Below are 23243 nucleotides of genomic sequence, written 5' to 3'. Positions count from 1 at the left end.
AAAATTTAAATTGTATTGTATACTAGCATAAAATAGAGCAAGTAAGTCTCAACATGGAAATTAAAAGAGCTCAAAGGAAATTCAAGGAGAATCAGTCAAATGAAAGTCCAAAATCAAAACCAAAATAAGTAAAAAGGATTGGTTAAAAAAGGAGTTACAGAATCAACTAGAAAAAAAAAAAAGAAAAATAAATGTTTCATAGTCTTTAGCCACAGAATGTGTCACAATGATGCCATTTATAAGTGTTTTGCCACACAATAAGTGCTTCATCAGATGGTATACTTATGTACCAATCTCCATTCCTTAATAGTATCAACACATATTTAGCAGTGGTCTCACATGTAGTCTCCAGCAATGTTTGCTTGCTTGCTTGCTTGCTTTCTCACTTTCTCCAAGGATGCTGGTCAACTGTCTTGCACTGTACCTAACTGAAAGGACTGTCCTTAGACAGCAAAGCCGTTTCATAACAACTAGTGTTCAATAACTTCTACTAGAACCTTTGAAGAACAATGGATTTTTCTAAGAACACATTTAAAGTTTCTGATAGATTGACTGGTTTCCAGATAGAGGACATGTCCAAGAGGAGACGGGTTCTACATATAGATTCCTTTTTCCTCTGAGAAGACAGGCTCTCTATTACTAAGAAAGAAGAGCGGATTAAAAAAAGAAAAGCAGCAGGGAGGACTCTGCTTAACTTAAAATGACAAAAATAATGAGAGGAGACAGGCAGCAAGCTGATATTCAAATTATCATTTCAACAAGTTTGTTATTTCTTTGAAGATCAATCTAATATAAAAGAGTAAATTGTGAACAGTCAAAAGAAATCACAGGCATTATTAAAAAAATAAAATCCAGGCTAGCTGGATAGCATAATTTAATAGCTCAAGAACAGAAGCAGACGGGAATTCATTCTTGGAAATCTGTCCTGGATGTCCAAAGACAGACCCATAGGGGCTGGATTCTACCTAGATTTAGAAGAGATAAAGAAATACACTGGACTGACCCAACTAGGTTACAAATGAACAACCATGGTAGGCTTAACTGTCACAACACTGACTTTTAGAGACTTCTTATGAAAAGGGGAAAACATCAATGCAATGCAGAAATGAAAGCAATTTGGGGATTATGAGGGGATACAGATTCCTTTGTTGACCTCTACGACTCCATTTGATAAACTGCCTTATCTAATTTTTCAAAAGATAATAGGAGTGATCCTAAAATCTACAGTCCTTCATAACTTAAAGGAAACTAAGACCAATTAATACAATTACAAAACACCTGAGAAATAGTGACATTTGTGGGACATGCTAGAAAATTCTGTAAGCATAACAATTAAGCAGCCAACACAGGAAAACTACATATGTAGCAATGTATTTGAACTTTCAAAAGTATTATTTTTAAATAGTTTTTGCAGGAAATTTCAGAAGTTCCTTGTAAAATAATTCCATTTATTCTAATAACTCCATAACAAATATAAACCACAAAGCACTGAGAAGTAATAAAGTCTGATTATATATTCTTACGAGTATGAAGTTAGATATGAAGTACTCCAGCCCTCTACACAAAAACGTTTGTCATTTCAGAGCTTTATCAACAAACTAGATGACAAATCATGCACGTAAAGAACCCAGGAACTATGTAGAGTCAAAAAAAACTTAATTCAGAAGGAACATAAGAATATCAGGAAACAGAACAAATGTGTAGGCTTGTGACAGTCTATTCTGGAATAAAAGCAAAGATTTTTTTTAAAAAAAATAATTATAAACATTATGGGTGGCTGAACTGACCTAAACACTTAAAAATCTAAACATTATTGTGTACATCTTAACAAAAATCACAACAAGAATGACACAAATAAAACAAAGTATTATCAATTTCATAAACTGAAATAATATGTAAATGGTATTTCTCTGCTAAAGACAGAAAGCACACTTAAGAAGCATGTGTTTAAGGTACTGAAAATGCAACAAAAATATATAGTTACAAATGATTTAAAATATTCTTGTAATGTTAGCATTTTAGTTTGCAAGCATTTTTGGTAGCCATTTGGAATATCTACAGTGCTAAAGAAAAGCGAGAGTGTCTCCAACCACACAATTTTCCAGCCTCTGTGTTTTGGATATGCTCTCTTCAAGACTCATTGGAAGGGGGTGAGATTTCACTCTTCCCAGAAGGCAGTGTGGATCACTTTCAGCTTTACAGACCTTCAACACTACCCCAAACACACGTTGCATTTCCTACATGTCCTGAAGGAAGGCACAATGGCCTCAAAACTCAAAACGCATAGAAAAATTAACTGTGGGATGCTGCAGTTGAAATAGCCAAGCCGCACTCCCGGTTTGCAACAGTCTAGATCTCAGCAGCACAGTCAAAAGCCAAAAAGGCATTTCTATACCACTCGGCCTAGAGGCCAGTGATGTCTCTATAGAAATGATGCATTAAGCACTAAAAAACAGCAGTGAGATTAGTCCCAGAACAGTTTGAAGCTATCTGATTTGATCCAGATGAGCAATTTTCTTCCTGTATGAAAGCAGTATGACACGTACCAGGTCAGTCAAATCATTCGATCAGATACCACTGCAAAAACTCAACAGAAATGTCAGTGCCACTGCAGAGAGAGATAATACAGTAACAGCAGAGGTCTTTTTCTCATACTATTTATGACACACATAACAGAGATAATAATCCAGTTACAACGTAAACCAGCTTTATAGTATGCCCTAAGGTAACAATAAAAAAAGGCAACAGAACACAACTGATTGAAAAAGCACAAGGTATTCAGACACTGTCATTGAACATTCAGACACTGCTCATCTTCCACCAGTGAGTGTTCAAATCAATCTTTCTTCCCCTCTTAGAGAAACAAATCAGAATAGATTCCTTTGTAAATTTACCTGTTGCAAAACAATAGGAATCCACTTTTCCTTTCCTTCTTCAGCTACTTCCAAAGTGTATTTGCTTCTATTTGAGATCATAAAAAATGGAGTGAAAGTTACAATTCTAGTAATATTAAAACTGCTGTTGTTTATGGTTACACCAACCTGTGAATAGAAACACACTGTTAGAAGCACACTGTTCTTCTCTTACCTCATTTAAATCTCCTCAAAGTGACAAATTTGAAAGACAAATTTAACTCACTTGATACTCCTTTTTATGGCTCTTGCATTTCACAGAACCATGACTTCCAACAGTGTCCAGTGAAAACGGATCAGACAGTTCACTGTCAGTTACCATAAGCTGCACCTATAAAGAAGCACCCTGAATTAACTTTCAATTTAGAGACACTGACAACATTTTAAATCACATATATAAGAAAACATAGACAAACTGAATAAGGAAATACTGGTGTTTCTATTAAGATGTCAATAACAATTGTCTCAAAGATATCTTCTAGCCCCCTTCGTTAAAAGCTACGTAGAATACACATTGTAAGACACTCCAGAGGAAGCAACCAGAAGGATCTTTTCCAAAACTCATCCCAATTAAAATCTCAAAGGCAAATTAACAGTCTCGAAATCTCCCTCATACCATTCATTCATCAGTAATATTCAGCATTAAAACACTCACATAGCAGACTCAAATGGTAAACTGCATCTTAACCTTAGCTTACTACCAACTCAGACCCTATCTACCAACCACCAATAAGTTAAGCACTAAGTTAACAATGAAGTTTTCAAGCAGCATTCATTTTTCAAGTACCACAGCTTTACATTTTTTACACAACTTCCAGATCTTTTATAGAATAAGGACCTCTGTCGATGCAGTTTAAATGGAGTAACGGAAATTCTTTCATTTAGGAAATACTTCTCAGTGTATGCTACTCCTCTCACTCTTAACAATGTATTTGATAAAGTAAATTTCCCATCTCAAGCATAACTGACACCATCGTTATTTAAAATAAACATTAGTTAAAATATCTTTAGACAGAGATATAGTCGGTTTCATACCCTTGGCGGAGCACAGCATAGTTCAGTAACTTTAACGGTTTAAAAATGCTTTCATACAACAACATATGGGAGTACAGAGCTGTCCGGTTTTACAAAATATAATACCTTGTTGTTTTGGAGAAAGTTTTTGGGCTGGAAAGAAAAAAGGAGCGGCTTTTTGTAATCTGGAGGATGCTTCCGGTGAATACCATCAGCTTTGTATTGCAGCATTCGACCAGTTTTATTTACCATCCAGTATGGACTGTGAATTGCTATAACCATCTGCCCAGTTGTGTAGGTCACGTGGACAGCAATATCCAGTTCAGTCTTATCCAACTCCGTGATGCAGTAAAAGGTCGTGAAGGTGATATCGGATAGATTGCTTTTTATATGATACTCACTCTTCCAATTTTGATCAAGATAATTAAGCAACTGTAAATCTAGTTTTGTTTGATCCAACACTGCATTATGAATCTGGGCTGAACATCCTTCTTGTAGACTGTCATATTTGTTTCCACTTCCCTTTAAAATAAAACCCAAATAATGTACACATACATGAGTCACACAAAATTCACTTTAACTTTTCTTTTCTAGCTAGCTTTGAAAATTGACACAAAATTGACAAAAGCTTTGAAATTTGACACAGGTTACGTAAGCAAAATTTTAAAATGCTTATTATGCTATTTAACTCTCAGAGACTCACAGAATCATTTAGGTTGAAAAGCTCTTTAATGTATTGAAGTCCAGTATTAACCTAACATCGCCAGTATGTTAGGTTAATATCGACCAGTAAAATCATGCCCCTAGGCGCCACATCTACATATCTTTTAAGTACCTTCAGGGATAGGGACTCAACCACTTCTCTAGGCAGCCTCTTCTAATTGCTTGGCAAGCATTTCAGTGAAGAATTGTTTCCAAATATCCAGTCTAAACCTCCTCTTGAGGCCGTTTCCTCTAGTCCTACAACTTGTTACTTGTGAGAAGAGACCAACAGCTGCCTCAATACAACCTCCTTTCAGGCAGTTGTAGACAGTGATACAGTCTCTCCCCAGCCTCCTCTTCTGGGGAGGGAACAATGCCAGTTCCCTCAGCTGCTTCCCATAACAGTTGTGCTCCAGACCCTTCACCAGCTTCATTGCTTTCCTCTGGACATGCTCCAGCACTTCACAAGTCTTTCTTGTGGTGAAGGGCCCAGAACTGAACACAGCATTCAAGGTACAGCCTCATCAGTACCAAGTACAGGGCAACAATCACTTTTCACTTCTCTAGTACTGCTGGCCACACTATTTCTAATAAAACAGGATGCTGTTGGCCTTCTTGTAACATTCTTAGACATCTACTTTAATAGGAAAAAAAACCAACAACCAACTATGACAGTCACCAATATTTAACACAAAAAAAATCTGTCACCAAATTAAAATACATAATCATGCTAAATGATAGAGATCCTCAATCCAATACTTCTTTCAGTAAATTTAAGTTTGTAATAGACATACAGAAAAGAGCCTCTTAGTTCCATACATCTGGTAAAGGCCACAGTCTTTGGTTCTAGTAACTATGCGTTTGTGATAAAATCTAGTGATTAAATTCTACTGCTTGAGTTCAAATACTAACTATTAAGGCCATTTGAAAAAAATTATTCGCTGTCTCCCATCTACATCTCTGTTCTTCTAGGTCTATATGGGTAAGCAGCTGGACACGATCATAGCAGATCCACAGAATGAGATGTTCAGTACTGAGGAACCCATGTCCAAAGCTGTAAATGTCTTGGGTGTTCTCCTTGAGACCAGCTGTCATCTGGCCCTGGAATGAGACTCTATTAATAGTCAAAGTGCACCTAATCATTTAATTTCACCTGAAAAGAACATACTGCCTGCCACTAGACTGCAATTCAAGCCAAAACCTGGAAAAAAGGCTGGTTTGCGACCTCATTAAAAGCATGCTACCACTAAAAATCAGTGACAGCACATAAAATGCTATTGTAGGCTCACCCAATTAAGTCATCTGAGGCAGTATCAATTCACAGGAAAAACTACACTGTTTAATTAGGCTCAAGCTGCACCTAAGCAACAAAAAGTGACTCACAGGGCTGAACTTGGGCAGTCTAAGTTTTACTTTGTACATGTGTTTGAAGTATGACTTGTTACTTATCATTAGTACCACCACTTTTCACATTCTGGTACTGTTTCATTTCTGTAGATACAGTCTTGCCTTTACAAGATCTGTAAACTTCCTTCAAACTCTCTACAGAAGCCTGCTCTTTAAATATTCATTTATAAACAGCTTTCATATAAAGGTAGTAAATATCATAAAAAAATTGCCCATTAAAGAATTACCTCTATTGAATAAGTTATCTGATAAGGAAGAAGATTGTGGAGAAGAACAGAAGGCCATAAATGAACAACATATGGAAAATCCCATTGATCTTCTGCACACAATGAAGATGTCAATGTGTCTTTTACAGGAACAATATTGATGATAAGTGAGTGGTTAGTTGATCTCACAGACTGGCATTTCCTTTGTAATAAACTGTCAACATTTTTCAGAATTTCATCAAATGTAATTCCTTCACACATATCATATTCTCTATCTGCTCCACTTTCATTGGCTACTGGTTGCAAACTCAGAATGGATCTGTAAATGAAAACATTTTTTAAACACTGAATATGAGATTGAATTGTTCAATTATAAAAAAAAGGACTACGCAAAGCTAACATTCTAGTACTATCGGGATTTTGGAAGATTTCTGATAGTACTTCACTGCCTGCCTTCATCTTGCTTAAAGGACGAAGCAAAAACTGGTCTGGATCCCAAAGGTTCATGGAACTGTACCTGACAGAGCGTCTTGTTCCATACCTCCACATAATTCCCTTGGAAAGAAGGGACCTGTTGGAGATTCTCATGAAGAAGCAAATGAACTTCCTTACAAGTGCTGTTGTATTCCTGTTCTAAGCAAAAGGTCTGGTTAAACAATTCACTCCTATCTCAGATCTGCAGAAAGTACCCTTCTTTCCAGTACAAAGCATGAAGTTTATGGATTGTTTACACACATGGCTTCTGTAAGGCAACTTTTTGCAATCCAGTCAGCTGCTCCTCGACTGAAAATTTTTATCAGTAAACATTTTCTGACTGCCTAGAATAACTCATCCATTTACCTGTGCAATGAATCAGAATATCACTAAGCCTTATTAAATAAAATACAGCAAATTGCAACTTATTTAATGAAAAAGATTTAATGAAAAGCTGTCACTTTAAAAAATGGGGAAAGTTTTTAGGGGAAAACAGAAGGAAAAAGTCTTTGTAATCATAATAAACAATCAAAGCAAACACATTTGCCTACAAGTCGGTGACAGTTCAGCTAAATCGTACAAACACTGCAGTTTTAGGTGGGTATTAGCTTGAAGGTGCTAACACTATAGCTATGTGGGGAGCCAAGTGTTTCTAAGGTTGACAAGTCTTTTTCTATAGCTGTGATAAGAGTTTAAACAAATTAATTTCTATATTTTACTTCAGAATCACATTAAAAGAAGCCTTTAAAAAAAAAAAAAAGAAGGCTGAAATACATCACTAGACATCACTAAGAAGAGAAGTCTACACTGTGTGGATAATAATCACTGTGTCCTAGAAGCACTTGATTCTTAAATAGATAACCTAAGTTGTTCGGTAAAGTGGATTTCAAAAGACTTCCAGTTCAAGCATTATGTACTATTCTGTTTAACTCAGACTAAATGCTCGGAGAAGATCCTACCCCACAATGATAGTACAGTATTAATTTCAGCGTTAGGTAGCAAAGGGAAACAATTTTATTGTACTCATACAATTAAACAAAAAAAAAAAATCAGCAATGTATAAGCATATTCCATGACAAAAAAAAATGCCATAAGGTACCTGTAGGAGGACAGTGGTATGTTGAATTCATTTGCTGGTGAAGCAGTCCCTAAACATCTTCCTTCCTCAAAAATATTTAATGGGATTGAAAAATGATTCCTTATCTATGTGAAATAAAAATACAGCAATATACATCAGGAAAAACTGGAAAGACAGCCTAACAGACCACAGAACCAGAACTCCCTCATTGTTCACCTTATCAATTTATTCTTCAAGATCAGTTATTTAAAACAAACTTTCTAATACCAGCAAATCCCCTTAAATGCTTTGGTTGTGCAGTTGAACGCTGTATTTTAATTATGAAACTAATAGTTAGCTGTGAAATTCTTCTCGAGGAGAAACAAAGCCCTGTAAAACCAAAAACAAGTAAATCTGAACTACAGCAACAACTTTCCAAAGAACTTTCTCATAAATACACACACACACACACACATATATATATATATAAAAAATAGGGCTTGGGGGGGTCAAAATCCATATGGCAGAAAACACAACGGAAATCAAACACTTATTTAAGGTTAAACTACCAATGCCCTTTACAATTTGTGGGTTATATAGTTAGTTGCCTTGTTCTTTGCAAACACTTTTTTTTTTTTTATTTCAGAGTTAACGTAAAACCATTATAGGCTCTAGAAGAAAAAACTAAAATTTAATTGAGGGAAGAATAAAGCAGTTAATCTCTACTAACCAAGTCATAAATCACTGGGCAAAACCCAGCAAGTCAAATGTAAAAGGACGCTACTACAGAATACTCTTACCTAGACAACCTCCCAGTACTTTTTAACTATATAATGTTTGTCAAAAATACTACTGAATCAAAAAATACACATGCACAAAGGGCTCACCCCCCAGCTAGCTTGTTAATAAATCTGAAATTTATATAACAATGGTACAGCATGAAGGAAAAATAATCTTATAGATGGATAATCTTGCGGAAGCCAGGTAAATTTAAGAGAGCAATTCAAGTAATTCTACGAGATTGAAGTTCAAGATAATACCAGAAAACATTACCGATTAATTATCCTGATCTAAAATCTGGTACATTTCTACCCTCACCCCATCCTCTGTCTTTGCCACTTTGAAAAAGCTATTTGTTTTTAAAATCTCTTCTAAATTAAAATACACAACAAATGAATTTTCTAAGGGATTTTTAAGATTTTTAAATGTTTATCTAAAGATAAACACATTTATCATTTTCATTCATTAACAAATTAAAACAATGAAAATATAATACATAGAAATATAATAACCTGAACAGGAGAGCGTATCGTTATCATCTTGCTTCCTTCAACAGTATCGATTTGGCAGACAATGGACCTTTCAACACCTGATTCCTCATGTCTCACTCTGTAAATACACCGACCAACTTTTGTCAACGGAATCTTCTCCACAGTGGAATGATTATGTGGACCTAGAATTTACAATACGAGAAATTAAAGACTCAAAAGGAGCATCAAGATAGTTTTGAAGACGGAAATATGCATTCAATAGAATTTTCAGTATTATTCAATCTATTACAAAAAATATAGCTGAAGATAAAGTACAATCACCACTTTTAATATTTCACTCTCGCAGCGCTACTAAGGAAACAGCAAAGATCCTATTTTCATCACAGGAAAAAAGAGTGAATCAGTGACTCAAATGTTTATGTGGGGTTTGCCACTACAAATAAAATTAGTGTCTAAAGAGAAATGTTTACACAAGATGTAATAGCTTATTAACAAGGTACTACTCATATATACTGTGAAAACTATTCAATTAATATGTCATTGTAGTTAAGACCAAGTGAAACATCAGTTTTAAAAAACTGACAACTGTTACAACAAATCAACTTCAGTTGTTAACACACATCCATTAAAAATAGCTGAATTGTACTTTTAGCTTTAACTGTGTTTTACTTTAAAACATTTTAAAAATCTTTTCTTAAAAAAATCCCTCTTGGGAGTAACTTCTTATGAGAATACACATATAGACAGGTCTCGGAATTCTACAAAAAAAAATTTACTTTGGGCAGCTTAATTCTGCATTAGCATCTGAACAGAAACAAAAATATTTACTGCAATAAAATTATAAAATAAAGATTAGTTACCTAAATAATGTATAACAACAGAAAATATACACTACAAAAATTAACAACTGTGATACATGTAACTTTTAGCTGTAAAGATTAAAGCAGGATTTCAAATACTGCCACACATGAAGAACCCAAAGAAATGCTCCTTTCATTCTAAGTAGTTCTCCAATACTTAACTGACTCACAGACGATGCAGTATTATGCATAATACAGTATTTACAAAACCAGAAGATGTATGGAGCTTTAAACTTACAGATCTGAATGTAAAACCTCTTGCTACTCAGAGTTGTCATTGCTGTGAACTGATCACTCTCACTTTTAGTTCTGACAAATTCCATGTTTAAATTCTCTCCATCTCTTAAATGAAATATTTTTGCTCCAAGTTCAACATTCAGGACACTAAAGGAATCACTAGGGAAGATAGTGATAGGAAGTCCTAAAGAATTTATTATTACAAATGGTGCTCGGTCTTTTTTGAAGATATCTGAAGTTTGAGTAGCTGCTTCAGCAAATGCCTAGAAAACAAAGACCAGATACAAAATGCAAATATACTGAATAAAACTTCATCAAGATGATCTTTGCAAACATTCATTTAACAATTCTGACACTGCACAGTCAAGTATTCTCTCTTACCGTGCCCAAATTACTCAACATTTGCAGCCCACATTTGGATAGCGTAATGTTCAGCTGGTCTTTTGAGGAAACATTTATTACTGTTTTATATTCTGGAACTTTGTAGTTTTCTTCTTCTGCATCTGATTCAACCAACGCTTTCTTAGCCTTCTTTTTCATCTGAAAGGAAATTTTAAAAAATCTTATGTAACTACTTCTTCTATTGCAGCAATTTTCACTTCAAGACTCTTTCTCTCTTCAATGTCCTGCCATGGTCACAGTTGGAGTTCATTTATTCATCTTTTTATTCAAAAGGAAAGAGAGAATAAAGGCAGCAAGAGGCAAAATATCTATTTCAGACGTCAATGAAATGTAAATAACAGTATCTAAATTTCTCATTACTCATTAAGAAAGAGCACACACTTATATACTAACTGCTGACATATAAGTTAAATGCCTCGTGAAAACATTCATCATACCGTATGTAATAACATTGTGTAAAAGCTATTAAACATAATTGATTTCCTACTCTTAAAGCTCCAAACTTAAATCCTTATATGTTGCCAAACCAAATACTTGTTTTGTATGTATTTCATTTGTTTGAAGGAAAAAAAATAAAAATCACATATATTTTCTGTCCCTCAACATTTCTGGAAATCATGTATTTCCAAATGTTGTACTTAAAATCTGGGCCAGGAGATATAAGGTTTGACTTATTATCTCACTATCACTATCTTATATGCATTAAGTTTCAAATTTCTGGAAAATTCTTAGGAATATTTTTAACAGTCATTTCTTAATTGCAATGTCTTAGTCCATAATCTCTACCCTTCTGACAAAAATTGTTTGATTACCACAGACTTAGGAAAAGAATGATTCTCCCACGCTCAGCAACCTAACAGGCTAATAATACTCCAAAACAATGCAATAAAACAGTTAAGACAGAAGGAGAGAAGGAGGAGAAAAAAAAACAACCTCCCTTTCCTTGAATATATGCTTATCTACTTTGAGACCAGAATCTAGACTATTTCCTTGTAAAAGATGAAACGGAAGTGGAAGGAACTATTCCCATGGTGGACTTGGGCTATTCAGTAACAGGCATCAGTTCTTCCAATACTTTTTTGCTACAGACACTTCCATGGAATGAGAGAAGTGGTCTTCTATCTTTCCAAAGTCACTGAAAGCTTCATTAGCATAGGACGTAACTTTAGAAAAAGCGATAAAATGCCATTATGATTATCTAGTGCAATTGGAATCAAATCTTCCTGCCGCCTGAAAGACATTTGTTTAAAAAGATCTGTGACAGAGACAAGAGCTGGTTTCATTCCCTAATTGGGAAAAAAAGGCTCAATAACCAAGAAAAAGGAATAAAATTCTTAGATTAGCCTCAGAAATTAAATGTGCAGAGCATTTGTTTTTTCTAAAGTATTGAAATGGAAGATGTGAGTTCAGTTTTGTAAAATATACCTTGATTTCAAGAATCCATGGTTTGAATAAATCTGTTTTTTCAACTTCTAGTGGTTCAAGCAAAGGCTCCCATACCCCGAACATCTCATTAAAATAGTGTACCTATTGAAATGCAAGTTAATTAGGAAATTACACACAACTTTTACATCAACAAGAACTCTACACATGTTAAAAGACTTAAAATTCTGATTTACAAGTATTATATTACCAAAACATTTAATAAAATTTTATAATTAGATTGCACTTTCAGCAAATGCATTAGAGAAATAAATGAGGTTGCTAAATCTGTATTGCAAAAACCCACTCCCAAATGAATGGTATAAGGTGTGTGACTTAAAATGTAATTCTGCCTTAAAACTGTAGACACTGGAAGTCTACAGCACTAAAAATAAGGAAGACGTAACCTACAATAACCACTGAATTTTAGGTCACTAACATGCAAATACAAGCCAGTTTGAACATTTTATATACAATACTAGTACCACATGTGCTTTATATATAAATGACATGAGTATATTCTACTGCAATCTTAAGATTGTCAAGGAGTTTTAGCCAGTTGCTACTCCAAAATTTAATATTGATGCAACAGGCCATTGTGAACTCATATCGAGTGTAAATGTGAGACTGTGTAACACCAATCAACGCCATTAATACTTTACATCAAATGCACTGGATTATCATTTTAACTACCTTAGTACTTCATTCTCATCCTGCTTCCACAACAGGTATCTGCACGAGTTCACTCATCAAATATTTGGATTTTTTTCTTTTATTGCCTAAATAACATAAGTTTTCCTAAGATACTATACTCGTTCTTTTTCTTATGCATGATTCCTCACCTCTAGCTCAAGACGAGAGCGTAGGTTGATTAGAGTACTCCAATTTTTAACTTCTCCAAGAAATGAGGACTTGGCTAAAAGCATTGGTACAGTTCGGTGCCCAACGCCAGCTTCAAGCGTTAGAAAAACAGATTCTATATTCATTTTCAATGACTCTCCTGTGGGAACCAGTTCAGTGGTTGGACTTGTATCTTTATTTTCATTTGACTCTTCAAGAAACCACATTTTCAGATTTTTTATATCTTTCTTATTCCATAAGTCTGGAGGTATTTGACTTGTCTCTTCTTCTGTTGTTTCTGCAGTTTGATAAAAGGCTGATGTAATAGTAATTACTGTGTTTATGATTATTGGTGAAACCTACAAATAAGAGATTGAAATAAATGGAAATGAGAAACTGGTCCAGGAAAGAGTCAGCAACTTTCAGATACAAAACTAAAATGAATTGTTATGCTACCAGAACAATCCTGTTCTCTGCATGGCTCTTATGTTTGCAAACTCATTCCTTTCCACAAGCTACAGCCCAGTCTATTCAGATTTTCAAACTCTGCCTTTCTTCCAGATGGGAGCTTTCTAAATTACGTCATCCAACACTGCATCTAAACACCTTGAAAATTGCCTCTGTACATCAGGCCATATAAAACACAGATTCCAAACCCAAATATGACATGACTGCCAATTTTCCATTTTGTTTTTTTTCACATGCTGAACAGACAGATGACCTGATGAAGAACAGAACAGAAACAATTCCCCACTTCAGTCATTCTTGATTTTTTTTTTTTTTTTTTAAGAAACATATCCTACAAACGATTTCAAAGCCTCCTGAACAGGAAGGAGTAGAGAACTAGAGAACTAAAAATATGATAAAAGTCCACCTACTTTTATGGTTAGAGATTTAATCATTAGATCAGCAGTCTGTGGATTAGTACCTGACTGTTTCATTTCAAAGAAGAAGTCACATGGCTGTAACACCTACACAAAAGAGTAAAAATGAATGTTAAATAGAGGATAAAACTCTTTTAAAAATCATACACTTTTAAACATCACACATCAAAAGTACCAAAAAGTTACCATTATTTCCTTCTTCAAAATTTTAGAGTAATCTGAAGACTAATGACATGTTCAAACATAAAAGAAAAAAAAGTATCAGAATTATCACCTCAGTCATTCTCGATCATTAAATATTCAAACATTAGCTACACTAAAATGCATAACACTTCAGTAACTCCATTCTTTTTGTAAAGTCAGGAGGGGTCTTCACACAGACCACATCATCATGCCTATGACTTCCGAGGAGAATCAGACTTTTCAGTTAAAGGGCAACACAGCAACAACAGTTACAGATTTTCTGAATAAATATTGATGAATCAAAATCACTCAGTTCCAGCTTTATTTTACAATCAGTGCTCGCATACTCGCACTTGCCAAGGTTTACTAAAACTAAATCTCAGGTTCACTATAAACAAAATCAGATATGGTTAACGAAGCACTCAGATCTAGTTAGACTCTACTGATGCTCCATTGACAGGAAAAGTTGCTCTCCAGTCCCTACTTGACAAGTTTTTCTTCTATGTTACAGCTCGGAATAAAAAATAATGTTTTTCTTTAGCCCAAGGCACATGTGAAAAATGTACAGAAAGAACATCATCACTAGTGCTACTCTAGATCCAGAGGCTAGTTTCCTGGGTAGTTAGGGAAAAAAATTATTTATCAGAAGGATTAATTCATCCATCACTACTCTCCTCAAAGTTCAACCAATATAAAACCCTCACATCAAGATCAATCTTCAGAAATGCTGTAATCATCATATAACCACATATCACACATTTTCTTTCTTGACTAAATGTGGCCATGGAACATTAATCTGATCTCTGTTAATGTGACTATTTTCCCAGACTGAAATACTGTTTACAGAAAACCCAGGTTCACAGATTTCCTTAAGCTGCTACCTGCAGAGAACATCATCTTTTTTGATTTCTACTACTATCTCAGGAACTTTCTGTATCTTTCCAAGGAAGTACCCTTCTAAGCATCAAAACTAAGGTACTCTGAAGTTTCTTCCTTCTTTATACTATAAGCATCCTGTCATAAGATACAGGTCTTTTTCTCTGTTTCTATAGTCTGAGATATGAGATTCTGGAAGAAGATACTCATGTATGAAGGAAAGCTTGGTGTAAAGCCTTCTAAGCGCTTTCTACAAAGCTAGCCACATTTGTGCCATATTAATCAGCTACAGAAGTCAACTCTGCACTGTGTTCTGCCTATCACTGCAATTGCACCACTTCCTCAAGAGCTAGCTTGTAATAAATTAATACAAAAAAAAGACTGTTCTACCGAAGGAGTAAACTGAGTTGTTATGGAAGTATCTGAAAAGGAGATGAAAAGGAACTCTCAGTCCTTTGTGCTTACAGCTTTGGTTTGTCTTATGTAGCTCCATCAAAAAGCAGCCATTAACAAAGAGCTGAGAAGATTAATTCCTCAAAATTAATCCGTGGCCTGAGGGCACAGACAACAGCTGGATATATTGTCACTGAATCTTCTCTGTCCTACAATAACATTACTAAGTGAACTCAGCAGAGTCAATGCATTCCCACCTGGCCAGTAACTAAACAAGTATGATTCTGCTGCCAGAACACAACAAACAATTCAATACAATGTATCTATGGACTTCAACACCAATGAACTTATAAACAGCATACCCTAAGTAATCTATTTCATAATACCTACTTCCCATTCTGTCTGTGATCCTTTGTTATTTGGTTACACAGCAATTTAATGTAAACTTTCAAACTGCACGTATTCAAAATTTACCACATTGTACACGAAGTAGCATACAATCAAAACTTTATTTATTTTATTTATTTTGGGATATAAGACATCATTAACATATTACTCCTCTGCGCTCTTAATTTCAGCTTGTCATAGATAGAAAACCTTAAAGGCACATATCAAGATGGCACTTCCTAGCACATCAGACAAAACAGAATAAAATCAACAGAATAAGCCAGCACAGAATTTTACTCATGTCTGTAATACACGATCTAGTGATAAAAGCTTCAGAAATAACTTGCATTCTAGTAGTTACCCCATACCTTTTAAATACAAACTGGATGTCTGCAAACTCACCGTAGTAATGTTCCCTTTCCTTTTTTCTGGAAGAAATGGGCATGCTTTCACTTGTATCTCTTTAACAGCGGCTGTCATGCTATACTTTTCAGGACTATTTTTAATGAAGACCTCACACTGTGTTGTAACCACCAATGCAGGAGCATCACTTCTTGTTAAATCAGCTACAAACACGATCTCTGGATTTTTAACAATGATGTTCATTTCTGTTGTAGTTACAGGCTGTACAGGTGCTTCAAAAATATAAATTGAATTAGATTAATTGTTCAAAGATTGAATTGTCATTATTTACATCTCTCTTAAAACTTACAGAGAAGTTTTAAAGATTTAGTGATAAGACCTAGCATAACTGGTGTCAGAAAACCTGTAGATCCCTGCAACTAGCTTATTTCTAGGCTCTTCACTAGAGATACAAAACCATTACAGCTCTAATTACTTTCAGGTACAACAGAAGATTGCATTTTGGCAAAGAATCTTTATGGAAATGTAAACAGTATCACCACTTTTATTACCTCAAATAACTAGCAAATTTATCAGTTTTACTAAAAATTTACATCAGCCAGCTATGACAGGGTGTTAACGAAAATGCTGGACACATTTTCTGCTCTCTGGAACTGTAAAACACACATTTTTTATAGGACAATAATGCAGCATTTACTATTGCTTAATGATACTATTCACAGTACCAACATACTCCCATGTAAGACATCCTAATTTGTTTAGATATTTTCCAGTTATCACAGAAGACCTAGCTGAGGTGGACAGAACTAAGATATTCAGGGCACAGGAAACCAAAAACAAAAAAAGGGACTTGGTTTCCAGACCTGATGTGAACTACCTGAGGCTTGGAAGCATAAAGCACCCATTTCCTGCTCTGATGTTCTAATAGACTTATTTCTGATGTCAGGTATAGGGTCCTATCCTAGAAATATCAAAGCAGGCACTCAAGCTATGTTTCCTGATGTAGGGAGAAATGCACATCAGTAGACAAATGAAATTACAACATTTTTAGGCAGCAATCTGACTTAATTTTTAAGCATAATATAATACGCTCCATCATTTTAAAGAAGCATAAAAATTACTATAGTAATAATCACCATTACAAACTTTGTTGAAACTGTAAAGATAGACAAACAAATCTAGAGAGCGCCAGCTGTAATCCTTCTTTCCCGTTTTATTTTATTTTAGAAATCAGTTTTTATGCATTTCCTTTGTCTGGTAAGACAAAGCTTCCTTTGCAAATAAAGACCACCGGATAGGAACCATTTTCCATGATGCAAACAAAGAAACATCAGTGGTTAAAGAAGCTGTTCTATACACACAATCACAGGAAATACTACAAAAGCAGTATTACAGTTTTTAAAATAGCATTAGAATATCAAACTTAAATGGATATTTAAATACAATTTTTTCAATAGTTCCAGTATATACCTTGCTCCTTCAAAGGTAATGACTGTTTGAGATTTTTCTGTGCAGCAGCACTTTCTGCATTAGCCTTTAGGAATATATCTGCAACAGTAAGTAGAAACTCCATGCTCGCACAAATGTATATCTCTTGAACAACTATGTCAAGAGCAGTGCCATCTCTTCCTTGCTTATAGCTTATGTCCACCATAACTTTCTTTTCAAATCCATGTTTCATTTCCACCATCCTGAAAGATCATTAACGTGACATTTAAAAAGACAACAAAAAAAACAAGCCACAACTACTGAAAACACTCAAGACTTGCACTCTATCTGCAATACACTAATAAGAGTAAATTTAAGAAGTAATATCAAAATATTTAAAACACTACCAATAAAAACATTAACATAACTTCTATAAAACAGACTATTTGGACTCCCATGCATTGGGAACTAGAGGAGATCATAATTTTAACACGTCAAACCATCACAATTATTGTTTACATAATCGAAAGTATTACACTTTACTGAAGTTGGTTACTTTTAAGGAAAAACAATAAAATCTTAGTCTCACTTAGCCAGTGGTAAAGCTGAAAATGAAATTTGCCTCTAAATGCAACTATTAATTTCATATTTAAAGTTTGCTTCTAGCATTTATATTGGTATCTCCTAACACACAGACAAAACGCAAATAAAACACAAGTCTACAGTAACGTGTACTTTAACAACAACTAACAACTGTAGTTTTAGCTGAATATCAAGATGGAAACATATGGAACTCTATCAGATTCCAATAAACAATAACTCATGTTCCAATAAACAATAACTCAAAACGCAGACCTTGGTGTAGCCTTCTGGATTGACTGTCTTTTATCATCTAAGGTACAGTTTGCCAGTTTGACTGAAGCATTCATTGAACTATCCGATAACATTTTGACTGCAGCTGACAACAAAACTAACTTAAACTCCGCAAGCTTCAAAAGGTCATCTCTCTGATCCAAATTTGTAACCTGTTTAAATCAAATGAAAATAAGTTTGTAGATTTGTTTACAGGTAACTGAAATAATACACAGGTGTGATACACACCTTTATTCTAACTGGTAGTAATTTTAACAAGCATATATTTAATGAACCCACTGGTAAAAATAAAATAACAAGAATCAATAATATATGGAGAAAACTGAAAATGGCAAAGCTTTATCTTACCAGCTTGCTAAAATAAGCTTACATTAGTGAGAGGGAGACAATGTTTAAAAGAACCTAGAATTGTCATATGCAATTTTGGTTTCTATGACTATGCAAAAATGCCTAGCAAGTTACTAAAGTTTTGTCTCTTTTGACTACATAGTGGTTAGTCAGGTACTGGAAAACTGTTCAAAATATAAAATAAACAGACTATAAGTTCACAACAAAAGATTACCAAACTTATAGTTAGAAATCTGTTGACAAGTTTTGTAAATTTAAACCAAAAAGAATAAAAATACATAACTATTGTAATACAAATTTACAGTCTCTCCCCACCGTTTTGTGCCTGTCCACGTGTATGAAACTAAAGAATATGTTGCATTTCTCCATCTTTTTTCTTCCTAAACTTTATTTTAAAATAAGTGTTCAGCAACTTTTAAGTCAGATGACAAAAGATGCCATGTATTACCTGTTACTACTGGTTATTCTTTCCTTTAATATCTACCATATAGCTCAGCTGATTTTCACTTCCATCCTGTTTATGACTACTGCTAGAAATCACTTTGTCTAGTCATAAATTAAACTATTCCTATTCAGAATTCCCAGAAGTCCAGGTAACCTTAAAGCTGTTTCTTTCCCTTTGTAACCAGAATTATATTTACCTGTCTTGAATTTGGACTATACAATACTAAGGTCAGAGAGTCAAATCTGAAGTCCAGTTTTAGTGTTGTTTTTATCTTCACAGGTGAATGCAATTCCACCACAGCTGATGTCACAACAGTTACACCTTTCAGAAATAAGAAAAACACTTTTAATATTAAAGAAAGGTACCCAAATGCAATTAAAAAAAAAAAAAAAAGCAACAAAAAACTCTTATCACTAATGATTATGAAGATAACTACCCTTTTCCTGCAGATGTAAATACATTCATGCTTATAATATGTTTATCATGCCCTCTGTAGTTACTTTTGGCAAAATGACAACATTTTAGACAATAAAATACTCTGCTTATATAGTCTATGTGCAATTTTAACCACCATTAAGACATAAATGTACCACTTCCCTTGATGTTATAGGGTACTGCGTGCAAGAATGTTACAAATAACACAAGTTTACTTTCACCCATTTGTCCCATCTTGCCACGTTTTTGCTGTTTTTCCACATTTAATAGAAGAGGTGGACAGAAGATTCTTTTCTTAACCTTACTTGATTTGTTTTTTAGTGTGGGCCAAACAGTTTATGGGCAATCATGCCTACTGAATAGGAACAACTTTTAGGGATCTAAAACTAAACAGCAACAGAACCAGCATAAACAGGAAGCAGTAAAATAGCAACTTTCCAAATGTGGTGTGTTACCAAATGCAACTGACAGACTTCCAGATACTTACTGCATTATTGCCAACAGAACAAGATAGTCCTTACACTAACACATCATGCAACAAAACTTATTACAGTAGCTCATTTGCTCCTATTCATTATCATTATTGTTAGGTATAACTCACACCACGGTGTCAAGACAACAGAGGCATACTGTTAAAAACAACTGAATCTAGCATCCTTTCACAAAGGTATTTGTAACAGAAACAAACTGACAGTCATACCTAAAAATGCTAGGCCAGACATAATTTTAGAAAACATTACCTGCAGAGTGCTGTGAAGTACTATGCATACCGCTACTATGGCTAGTCATGTCTTTTGGTTCTGGTAAAGATGTGGATGAAGCAGAGCTTCCACCTATATTTTCATTCAGTGTCCTCAATATTGTGGTAATGTCTTCCTGACTGAGAATTAGCTTAGAAAAGGATTGTTATTAAACTCAGAACAACTCCATTGATAAAACTTTTGGTAGATAAAACTTAAGTTTACAAATAAACAGATTAATCTTAGATAGCAGAGTCTCTGTTCAGGAAACTAAAGAGCCATGTAAAATGCTTTTCTCAAATCCGTAACAACCACTTATAGTAAATTCTAGAAATCAGAAGTCATTTACACGTGAACTTGGTTTTGTCCATAAATTTCTTTACAAAGCTACAATTTAGAAATCAAATGTCACAGGTCATACATGTATAGTTTGACTTAGAGTTGCCCAAAATCATTATCTGCATTTAGTCACAAAGTAGTTTACAGTAATTTTAATAGTTCTATTTAAAAATCTGGCAAAATCATTTTCCTCAAACAACTTACATGCTTTACATTTTTTATGTTAAATTTAAATGAGCATGAGCATTAACTCATTCAGGCTTGTCACAGATACGAATTCAAGAGGTGCTGACAGTGTTAATGGACAGACCAATAAAACTCAACTTTTTCCAGTCCTTTGTTGGAAGATACTAACTGACAGGTAAAAGGCAACTGTAAGAGCATACTGATTCCTGATCAGTAACATTCAGTACAAAGTCTGCCCGCAGTATCACTGATGAAATATAGACCTTAATATTACAGTAGAAAGGTATTCACTTCTCTTTCCACTATTAAATGAAGTCCACTCTATCTATACGTGATGAAATCAAACAATACCCAAACTATGGAACGTAGGCATTTATGGACACAAAAATGCTTCAATTTTGCACAGCAACTTTAGTAGCTGCTTTCAGAAATGAGTGCTTACATTCATAGGCTTGAGTCGTCCAGATATTTCAATATCAGGAACTTCGTTATACCATGCAGCAGCTAAATTTCGTTCAACAGCTACTTCCAGATTGAGTGGTTGCAGCAACTGTACCTCAGTTTGCAATGAGCCCTGCTCATAGCATGATCTGAAAAAAAAAAAAAATAAAATACTCGCAGCCTGACATACTTCACTTACACATTCTAACAAGCTCAAATACATTTCTGTCTTTTCCTCATTGTTTTGAATAGTATTGTAAAACAGTCTTCACACTTCTCCTAGTATCTCCAGTTAAAGCATTACTCCACCAACTAGACAACTTCTCCTGACAGGGAGGAGACACAACAGGCATATACCAGGCACACAACACAGTAACTTCTTCCAAGTTAAGACCTCTTACCTTCTCTCTCCATTGGAAAGCAACTCCTCCTTTCTTCAGTATTCCTCAACTATGTTTGAAAATCCCCTTCCCTTTCCCCTGCACCGAGGCCCACTTTCAAATAACACTTCACAGCCATCTGACCAGTTATCTTTCCTGCTATGTATAGTTTGAAAATCCACCAAAATGGCTATTTAAAAAAGGGCATAGCCTGCCCCAAAGTAGTGAATGGTGTGTAAGTATTATTCTACGTGATATTCCCTAAACAAACATTTGCTTCAGTAAAAGATACATAGAATACTATTTCTTCTAAGCCACACATTTCAACTGTTTTTACATACTTTTTATTAATTAGCTGTTACATTTCAAGATTATAGTGTATCTGTGAACCATCAAACATTAACTGATTATTTTGATAACAACTTCTCAAAGCTCTCCAACTGAAGTATGCCACAAGGATAACATGAAGCTACAAAAAAAAAAGGAAAAAAAAAATCAAAAAACATTACCTGTATAACTTCAGTTCACTCAATTTTACTGTCATGGAGTCAACAACAGGTGGAAGATTATACCGCGTTTTCGTTTTAGCGATAAAGAATTGGTTTTTCACAGTGATTAGACCAAGATCAGCCACCAGGACATTTGCAGACATTGCGGACTGTGGAATTATCACAACAGGTGCTTTAATATTGATATCCAATGCCAAACGGGAACTACGCTCTGCTAGTTCTTTTACACCAGTAGCTGCTTTCTCTGCTGCTTGAACAGTTGCCTCTGTAAGAGCTTCCTTGGCAGCTTGAAAGTTATTTATAAAAGCCTAGAAAAAGAATAAAGATCTTGGGAATTTTGTTAATAATCACACAAATTCAAAAACATTAAGAACCATTGTTTTTTTAACAGCAAAGCACCTTTAAATACCACTTTTTCTAGGCGCTTTTTCAAAATTCTTTAATAAAACCTGTGTGTGTGTATATATATATTAATAAATTTCCATACTAAGTATTTGGCATCTGGTAACAGCAATGATCTTGTAACAGAACTTGTATGAATTACATTTTATTTACTTACCAGAATTCATGGAAAAAGCATTAATTTCTTATATTTCAGTGGTACAAACAATGAATAGTGTTCACATCTAAAAGATGCCAGAAGTAATTTAAAGAGAAAAATTACCAGCAATAATAGCAAATATTGTTGCTTAAACACCCACTCCACAATAACAAACACAGACAAGAGAAGTAACTAGCCCAACCACCAATCCCATTAAAGTTTTACAATATTATGTATTAGTTCTTATACAAACAAGCATTACCCCATATGGGATGCTTCATTGTTTTCTAGCTCTGACAAAGTTATCTAAATGCTAATCAACTGTAATTGGAAAATTTTACTTACTAAAACAGATGAAACAAACTTGTTGACAAAAACCACTTGAATACACCCAACAGTTAGGTAAATACGATTGTCAACAACATCCATATTTGTATATGCCATGCCATCTGTTGCATTCACATATGATATCATTCTAAAGTTGAAGACTTCTTTTCCTGTGATGTAAAGAGCCTTAGGAAGAAAAAAAACCCAAAATCTCTACTGTAAAAACTGATGCTGGAGAAACTGAATTCCAAAATAAAATGTAGTACCCCACGCTTCTAGGAAATGTTTACTTCAATTATCTCAACAATAAATGTATAAAAACAATAATACTTGATATAGCTGAAAATACCCAGTTGGAATA

At 34.5% G+C, this 23243-nt stretch overlaps 1 protein-coding gene across 6 annotated transcripts in view; it reads right to left on the bottom strand.

Annotated features, from left to right (window-relative positions):
- The window catches only part of VPS13A (vacuolar protein sorting 13 homolog A), a 98310-nt gene that overhangs the window by 33521 nt on the left and 41546 nt on the right, over positions 1-23243 (bottom strand). For 4 of the 6 annotated variants that reach the window (XM_054055398.1, XM_054055399.1, XM_054055401.1 and 1 more), the window contains exons 32-50: positions 22901-23068; positions 22015-22322; positions 21127-21274; positions 20160-20310; positions 19181-19305; positions 18174-18343; positions 17361-17581; positions 15930-16162; positions 13683-13775; positions 12807-13163; positions 11968-12069; positions 10522-10680; positions 10142-10403; positions 9065-9225; positions 7815-7918; positions 6263-6560; positions 4053-4448; positions 3139-3243; positions 2896-3041 (exon numbers count right to left, since the gene is read on the bottom strand). In XM_054055398.1, coding sequence (XP_053911373.1) covers positions 2896-3041; positions 3139-3243; positions 4053-4448; positions 6263-6560; positions 7815-7918; positions 9065-9225; positions 10142-10403; positions 10522-10680; positions 11968-12069; positions 12807-13163; positions 13683-13775; positions 15930-16162; positions 17361-17581; positions 18174-18343; positions 19181-19305; positions 20160-20310; positions 21127-21274; positions 22015-22322; positions 22901-23068 — 3707 coding nt within the window. Of the gene's footprint in view, positions 1-2894; positions 3042-3138; positions 3244-4052; positions 4449-6262; positions 6561-7814; positions 7919-9064; positions 9226-10141; positions 10404-10521; positions 10681-11967; positions 12070-12806; positions 13164-13682; positions 13776-15929; positions 16163-17360; positions 17582-18173; positions 18344-19180; positions 19306-20159; positions 20311-21126; positions 21275-22014; positions 22323-22900; positions 23069-23243 lie in introns of all 6 variants that reach the window. The other 2 variants (XM_054055400.1, XM_054055402.1) reach the window with 1 other exon arrangement.

Source organism: Cuculus canorus, chromosome Z, assembly GCF_017976375.1.
Source record: "Cuculus canorus isolate bCucCan1 chromosome Z, bCucCan1.pri, whole genome shotgun sequence".
Taxonomy (NCBI): Eukaryota; Metazoa; Chordata; class Aves; order Cuculiformes; family Cuculidae; genus Cuculus; species Cuculus canorus.
This window is presented reverse-complemented; position numbering and strand designations above follow the sequence as displayed.